The 8,695-nt window shown below is 45.1% G+C and overlaps 1 protein-coding gene across 1 annotated transcript in view; it reads right to left on the reverse strand.

Moving 5' to 3' along the window:
- The window catches only part of SVOPL (SVOP like), a gene marked incomplete at its 3' end in the record, with an annotated part of 42,627 nt that extends 34,201 nt beyond the window's left edge, over window positions 1-8,426 (reverse strand). The window contains exons 1-5 of the mRNA XM_081102650.1: window positions 8,310-8,426; window positions 8,038-8,129; window positions 6,716-6,814; window positions 3,748-3,819; window positions 265-389 (exon numbers count right to left, since the gene is read on the reverse strand). Of these exons, the coding sequence (XP_080958776.1) occupies window positions 265-389; window positions 3,748-3,819; window positions 6,716-6,814; window positions 8,038-8,129; window positions 8,310-8,391 (470 nt within the window). The 5' untranslated portion in view covers window positions 8,392-8,426. The remainder of the gene's footprint in view (window positions 1-264; window positions 390-3,747; window positions 3,820-6,715; window positions 6,815-8,037; window positions 8,130-8,309) is intronic.
- Window positions 8,427-8,695: the final 269 nt, after the last annotated feature.

Below are 8,695 nucleotides of genomic sequence, written 5' to 3' on the forward strand. Positions count from 1 at the left end.
TAAATAGTATTTATCTAAAAAATGAGCAACCTTAGGAACAAAAAAGTTAACACACGCTTAATCCAGCAGTCTGCTAGCCTGACCATCAAACATCGTTTTGACGAGCCAATAGCAACTAATAAAATAAGATGCCATCACTTAAAAACAAAAAGTTCAAAAATAATTAGCACAAGTGAAGTCGATAAATTTTGCAACTTATTGATGGTATTACTCTATTAAGCACAGTGTCTGTGTCTCTAGGGGTCCTCTAGGTGAAGTCTTTACCCTTGTGAATGGCCAGACACACCACAGCCCACCATCGTCCGCAGGAAGACAAACCAGATGTACGAGGGAGAGAAAGAGGTCAGCAAGGAGAAGTAGGCTCCCCACAGGAACGAGATGAGCAAAATCTGAAGCAACAAAAAGAAAGTCATTAATGGGACCTGCCTCCATAGAAGATAGGGGGACCCTCACTTGCGAAGGTAATTTTTAATTTCCATCCAGGTGTTTGCTCCTCTGAGGGGCTGGCCTACAGCGAGCTCACTGATTTCCCCCAATCATCAAATACCAACCGTGACATTCTATTGTCCCAAAGCCCAGACATTCCGTGGACGTAAGAAGCTGCAACCCTGCAGAGAATTTTTATGAGTTTATTTGAGGCAAAGTGATGACAGCTGCTGGGGAGCAAGATCTCAAATGCTCTGGGGAATGACAGCGGTGTGGTTCCTTTCATACATTTGGAAATAAGGCGGGAACCTAAGGAAGATTCTATGGAGGTTGGAGAAAGCAAGGCGGGAAATCTCTAGGGTTGGACTGCAGGATAGTTCTGTGCTGGTTGAGAGTGCCTATGACTCGCCTCTGTCTCCAAGGGATCTGGAAAAGAGGATTGCGCTGGGATTTCCGAGGGGTGTGCCTGGATGCCCAAGAACAATGGACAGGGCTTGCTTAAGGAAGTCATAGGCTGGGAGCATGACTTCCCACCATGACCGACCCAGTTAGGAATTTATGATCACATCACCCTGTGAGGTTACTTTTGCTCACTGGGCTTGTCACATTTATTAGAACCCCTACTTCACTCACAATTCTTTTTGTTTTAAATAATTATTTTCCAAATTATGTATTGATTTTAGAAAGGGAGGAAGGAGAGAGAAACAGAGAGAGACAGAGAGAGAGAGAGAGAGAGAGAGAGAGAGAGAGAGAGAGAGAGATTTGTTGTTCCACTTATTGATGCATTTATTGGTTGACTCTTGTATGTGGAGATCGAACCCAAAACCTTGGTGTATCGGGACAATGTTCTAACCAACTGAACTATCCAGCCAGGGCCCATTCACAATTCTGAGTTTACTTTAGACCATTCTTTGAAATTCCCCCACTGCATTGAGAATGCAGAAATGTGCCCTCCCTGCTCAAAAGGATGTCAGGAGCACAGGAAGCATTGTGTGGGAGTTGGGTATAAGGAGAAAAATTAAGGTATTTGTTTTTTCTCTAATTGTAAGAACAACACAAGTTCATAGTAGAAAATATGGAAGAAAAAGAGCCTGGCCGGCATGGCTCAGTGGTTGAGCATCGACCTATGAACCAGTCAGTCACGGTTCGATTCCTGGTCAGGGCACATGCCCAGGTTGTGGGCTCAATCCCCAGTGTGGGGCGTGCAGGCAGCAGCCTATCAATGATTCTCTCATCATTGATGTTTCTCTCTCTCCCTCCTTCTCCCTTCCTCTCTGAAATCAATAAAAATATATATTTTTTAAAACTATTTAAATTAAATCACCCTTAATTCTCCAACCCAGAGAAAATACTCTTAACATGATTTTATCCAATTTTCCCTGTTTCTTAAAAAATGTTGATTTTGAGAGAAAGAGAGGAACATTGATTCGTTGTTCCAGTTATTTATGTATTCCTTAGTTGATTCTTGTATGTGCCCTGACCGGAGATTGAACCCATAACCTTGGTTTCTTGAGATGACACACTAACAAACTGAGCTCCCCAGCCAGAGCCAGAAAACATATTTTTAATGGCCGTAAAATATTCCATTGGAAAGATGTAATATAATACATATAATATAATGCATAAACCTTTCCCCTGTTATTGAATATTGAAGTGTTTTCACATTTTCTATAAAAATGAGCTGTGATGATGAATGTGCGTAAACCTTTGCAGTTCTACGATGATCTAAACAGGCTAGATTTCTGGAATGACAATTGTCAGATGAGGAGGATGGCTATTCTCAAGGTTCTTGATCTGCCAAACCGATGGTCCGAAAAACTATACCAATAGTATGTGAGGGCATCCATACACGTGCAGGTCTCTTAGAGAAAAATTCCTTCTGAATGTGATGTTTGGAATAGACTAGATAAGAAAAAAATTATATCTGGCTTTTGAGGATATAGATGGGTGCTTGCGATGTACTGTCTAAATCAGTACCCAGGAGAGAACAATGAGCCTCCTTAAATTCCTCGTGAAGGCACACACCATGGGGACCATGGGGACCAGCCTCCACACCTTCTGCAGAACTTCAAAAATTAAAGGCCAATGATTACAGAAAATTGTTCTTTCAATATCCACATAAAAATGCATCTCAAACAGTTCCGAGGCAGTTTAACGGTTTCCAGACCCAACCTTATCTTTCTGATGCATTCCTTCCATTTGATGTAAAACTGTCAAATACTGAGGTGTACGCACCCTAATTGGAACTCCTGAGGTGCCAGATGTACTTTTGCCTACTTTTCTGCCTCTACGAGCGCCACTCACTTCTCCAAATGTGGAGCAGTTTCAGGCTTCTTGAAGCTTTGCTCTTGGCTATAGCCCTCAATAAGGCCCCAATAATATTCTTTCTCAGGTTTATAGAGATTCACTTTTCTTTTCATTGACACTACGTAATTTTGCTTTTGATAACTCCTGTGACTGAATGCTTTTCAAGGTTTCTTAACCATTTGTACTTCTTTTGTAAATGCCTTTCTGTGCTCTTTACATTTTTTTGAGATATTGGTGGAGGGTTTTGTTGTTGTTGTTGTTGTGTGTTTCAAAAAAAAAATTTATTTAGAAAGTCACTGAGGTAGAAGAAGTGAGCCAGCTGGGCTGCATGGGCTCAGGGAACAAGTTACAGAGGCAAAAGAAGGGCCCTTGAGTTTAGGGAAAAGAGGCAAGGAAAATGCGCCTGGGGCAGGGGGTACGGAAAGCCGCGGGTGTGCTCCTTAGAGAGAGCCCCCGAGACACTTGTGTTTTCATATAAATGGCAAGAGTTGATGATATTTGTTTTGTGTACTTCCAAGCATACAGCCAAGTCTGTTACTGCTTTGCTTTGGGGCGTCTCCCTTTGAGTTTATGCTTTGAGAGGCATCCCCCATGAGAAAACCGACAAGAAAAGAAGAGAGACCTGGGTTTGTAATCAGAAGACAGAGATTTGTCTTGATGTTTAATCCAGTATGTGTGTGACCACAAGAAAGTGGTTCAGTTTCTAAGTTAACTAACGTGAAGCTGCTATGCTTCTCTGTGCAGATTCCACATTCTAACATGTTCTCCCCATGCACATCCACCAACTCCCTACCTGATCCATAGGGACCTAGTACAGGGCCAGATGCCTCAGGAAAGATGAGCTAGCGAGAAGATAGGACTGGAATTCAGGCAAGTGATGTCAGAGGAGGGCATTTCTGCACTTTCTATCTTGGGTATTGATGGAGAAATGCCCGCTAAAGAGAAGCCGTGGTGACATGGCCACAAAACAACACAGAGAAGAAAACTGCAAATCACCTTTCAAGGCCAGCCTACCTTCCAGCGGCCATATCTGTCAGCCAGGAGGCCAAAGAGGATGCTGAAGACCATGTAGCCAAAAAACACCATCTGGAGGGGGTGGGAGGGGGCGTGGTGAGAAAAAATTATTCTTGAAGCAGAGTTGTGTTGACCTGCTAATTCAATGCATTAAGCGTGCATTCTCCTCAATTCCAAGTAGACTAGAACTATGCATGGGCAGAGTGAAGAACAGGTGTTCACGAAGATCTCCCCTGACTCCTGTTGAACCTGTTCAGGGCTTTGAGGCTAATGCATCTCCTTGGCAGATCTCACACCTGGAAACACTGCCACCAGGTGGAAATCGGTGGGAAGAACAGGTAACTGCTTTCCCTCCGATCCAAGATGATTTCCTAGGCCCTACTCAACTCAGATGTGTAATTGTGAATTTCCATATTAATAACTTTAAAAAAACTCCATTCATGCTCCAATTCTACACAGAGTTGAGACTTCTAGAATCAGTCTCCTTTGTGTATTACAGATAAACATAAACTTTTAACAAACACCAAACCAACCATTCATTTAGAAATACTCTTCAAATCGAATACAAACCTACCTCTTTTCCTTACTTGTTCTCACAATGACTTTCCCTAAAGAAAACTCAAGAATCTGGATATAATACCAGCGTTTTAACTTAGCCTGGTTGTAAATGGATGTCTATGCCTTTGGCAGCTCCAAGCTTCACTGCTTTGCCTTCTAGTAAGATTGCTGGCTGGCTCCTTCCAGGGTAACCAAAGGACAGGTGGGAGCTGGCATTTTTAACACTTTTCCCACGAAGACCTGTGTCTCTCTGCTGCTTACATTGCTTTCTCTTTCTCTCTCTTCCTTACTCTTCCTAAGGAAGACTCGGATGCTTTTCTTCCACAGGAAACCATTGAAAACAACAACATCGGATCTATTCTTGAATGACAAAAGCCATGCGTTTCCTCTGTGCACTGTCCTTTCTGGGACGAGATGGGGGCGGGGGGGGGGGGCGGGCTGTTTTCTAAGTGCCAGGCCTGGGACACTGCTTCGCCGCAGTGCGATCTAACCAGTCCTCTGCAAAATGGTAAAAACAGGACACAGGGATATACTTTGCATAAATCTAGACTCATTCAATATAAAGGGCTCTTTTATCCTGGAATGATTTTATTTCTGATTGTTGGTAATAAATAACGTGCCCTTCTGTTTTTGAAAGATGGTGGTTGTCGATGGCAAGCTTTTCTGCCTCTTTCTCTTCTTCTAATGACCTTACTTGCCAAATACACATATGTTCTAATGTCAGCCACTCCATTTAAGAAATATATTCTATCAGCTGGTGAATCCCAAATTTTGGGTTCCTCTGAAATTAAATTCCTACAGCCATGCACCGCTCAGTGATGAGTATACTCTGAGAAATGCATTGTCTGGTGATTTCGTCATCATGCTGACATCATAGAGTGCGCTCACATAAATCCCGATGGTATGCCTACCACACAGCTGGGCTCTATGGTAAAGCCCAGTGGTCGGCAAACTGTGGCTCGCGAGCCACATGCGGCTCTTTGGCCCCTTGAATGTGGCCACGAAGTTTCAATCACAATGTACGTGTGCGCCCGTACGTGGTATTTTGTGGAAGAGCCACACTCAAGGGGCTGCAGTTTGCTGACCACAGGTATAGCCTATTGTTCCTAGGCTGCAAGCCTCTACAGCAGTGGTTCTCAACCTTGGCTGCACATTAGAATCACCTGGGAATATTTTTAAAATCCTGACTTCTGGGCCCCATCCTCCGGAAATTCTGATTCCTTGTTACTAATGTTGTGGTCCCACCCCATAACTGTAAGGAGCTGATATAGGGTTAAGCCTCGGACTGACCTGTGGGCAAAGTCACAAACAATTCCCAGCTTAGAGGGCACAGTCCTCTTAGTATAATTAGGCTTGACCTTATGAGGCTCCCTAGATCTTATCTGGGAAGCTAATGGGCTGAGGAAGTGCGGGAAGTATAACCATGGTGTAAACAAGTGAAACTCACAAGAACAAAAACAAGTGAAACTCACAAGAACAGTGTAAACAAGTGAAACTCACAAGAACAGTGTAACTTTGGTAACCACTACCTTGTTTACCTCTCACTATAAAATAAAGGCTCAGCTTGCCTTGGGATCTCTCTCTGTGGCCTCAGCCAGGCACAGGGAAGATCCACGGAGACTAAGGAAAGCTAGAGAGTTCTGAACGCTGTCTCCGTGTAAAACATTCTTCCCCGACTCCGTCCACACCTTTGGGAACCCCTGGACCCACTGGGGCTGGACCCCAGCACATAACAAAGAAACAGAATTTCCGTAGGATGAGGCCCAGAAGTCAGGATTTTAAAAAGATTCCCAGGTGATTCTAATGTGCAGCCAAGGTCGAGAACCACTGGATTACAGCCTGTTACAGTACAAACAACACAAGATTAAGTTAACCTTATGGGAATGTGATGCAATCAAGAGATAAGGTAAACATGAGATGGATGAAGGTACTGCCAGCGTAATACGTGTACTGTTTCACAGCAAACTCAGCTCCTCTTTGCAGCAGTATTTGGTGTGAAACTCATAAAGCTATTCATATGGTCGTTGAGAAAAGTTGAGTGTATAACACAAACAATTCAGTTTGGTGACTGGTTAGGTCACTATGGTCACAATAAGTAGCCTCTTAGTGTCCTGAACTAATAAAGCATATCTAACCCACGGCTTAAGAGTTACTTTCTCTGATTTGGATTTACCTCTTTGGGGCTTTTGTTGGGAGCTGGAAAATAAGCAATTCAAAGTTATACTCTCCAGGGTGGGGAAAAACAGGAAAGGCCTCAAATGCTGGTTGGTGCCTGCAGACGCATCAGCTTTGAAAGCCAACAGACTAGGGGTGGGGTACCCTTTGAGTCTCGCCCTGCGGGATGGGGAAGGGGCGTGGAAGCCCTGGTCTCCAGTTGGCTCATTTGCAGCTCAGGAAGCAGGCCACTCACCGTGGTCACTAACGCCACCTGCCAATTCTCCAGCTGCCATTCACAGCGGATGACGGGAGACACAACCGCTATTAACATGATCTCCATGGCCTCAGCAATCTTAAGGAAAAGGAGGAAAAATGCTGTGTCTGAGTGCCAGCCTGTCACCACTGCTCCCCACGCCTGCCTTCCACTACCCTTTAGTCCTCTTCCCTCCCCTCCCCCACTTAGGGAGCACCTACTGCGTACCCCCTTAGCACTTCTTGAACATTTTGAAATGTCCCCGGATTTATCGCTCATATTTACTTGTGATGCTGGGGATGCATGCATCTGCACTGTATCTGAGGGTGTTGTGCGGACGCCAGTCATGTAGCTAGTGGCTCACCCCGCCATCCACTTCGACCTAGCTTTGTTGTTTTATACTCATCCTCGTGGAGATCTCAGGACATGCCCCTGGCAAATGGATTTTTAAAATAGTCCCTTTCTCAAGAAGTTGGGATGGGGAGACAAGGTCATGAAAGCCAGACAACAATAAAGGAACAAGTGCAAACAATATGAGTTCGTCATCAGGAAAGAATGTCTACTTAGCAAACAGTATAAGATGTGCTGCTAAATATTCCTTTCTTTTCTTTTTTCTTTTTTTTTTTTTTGTTAACCCTCACCTGAGGATACTTTTCCCAATTGATTTTTAGAGACAGTGGAAGGAAGGGAGTGAGAAAGAAAGAGAGAGAGAGAGAGAGAGAGAGAGAGAGAGAGAGAGAGAGAGAGAGAGAGGAGAGAGATGTGAGAGAGAAACATTGATGGATTGCCTTCTACACACACCCTGACTGGGGCCAGGGTTGAACTTGCAACCCAGGTACATGTCCTTGACCAGGAATCAAACCCAAGATCCTTCCGTGTGTGGGTCGACACTCTAACCACTGAGCACACCGGCCAGGGCCTAAATACTCCTTTCAACAGAAAGGTTAATTATCATCCTCTGTCCATATCTTGCTATCCATTACGGGGTGAGTGTATTTCCCAGGAAAATGAAGTGGATGCTAGAAAAGAATTGGTAGAATAAATAGAAATAGAGGAAAGAAATCCAGCTCAGAATAATGAAGAAGAAAGTTCTGAGGTTTTGTACCTGGAGGAAGGGATGAAAATGGCATCATAAAAAGGGAAAAGGGTATCAAGTGGGGGTCAGGGGGAAATGAATTGTTGGGGACATGTTCGCCTCACAAACTCCCTGCCCCCCTCACATCCGCCCAAGTGGACATCCCTGCACGGAGGTCAGTGCAGGACTCTGTGTGTCCCACAGGAAATGGCTCAGGAGACTCAAACGGTCTCCAAGCCGCACTCACCCCAGTGCTGCCCATGATGAGGAACAGGGCGATGTGGAAGCGCCCGAACCCGATGGTCTCCACAGCATCTTCCACCGTGAAAGTCTTGGGCTCTAACGAGGAAAAGCAACGTGAAAAGAACAGCCTGTGGGGGTAGGAAATGTGTGTGGACTATTGCTCACCCCAGAGGATGTTGGGAAACCAATTCCTGTTATAAAAACTAGTAAATCCGAGGGGAGGGCGGGGGGGAATTAAGCAGCAGCTTGAGGTCAGAGACTTCTGGATCACCTGACCTTTCGGCTGTGGCTCTGGGGCTCCCAGGCTCAACCTCCGAAGGCTGAGGACGGTGACCGGCTCCGCCCGCTTGGTTGGCATCTTCTAATGGTTCCAATTTCCCACACGGCTTCCCTGATGGAACCAGGAGAGGGGACACGGAAAGAGCTGTGGCTGAGTACATATTTTTCTTCAATCTTCACAGAAAATCTGTGAAGTGGGTCTTACATATTAATGCATCTGAAACACAGAGAGGTTAAATGGCCACATGAGATCATGGGGCCCCAGTGGCTAGCCATCCGCCCTGCGTGGGGCCAGGCGAGCTCTGGACAATCTGACCAGCAGCCTCTGGGTGGGACTGGAGGGGGCTGCACTACAGAGAAGTAACCTCCATGCCAGGTCTTTC

The sequence above is a fragment of the Myotis nattereri genome (genome assembly GCF_964212035.1).
Source record: "Myotis nattereri genome assembly, chromosome: 11".
NCBI lineage: Eukaryota > Metazoa > Chordata > Mammalia > Chiroptera > Vespertilionidae > Myotis > Myotis nattereri.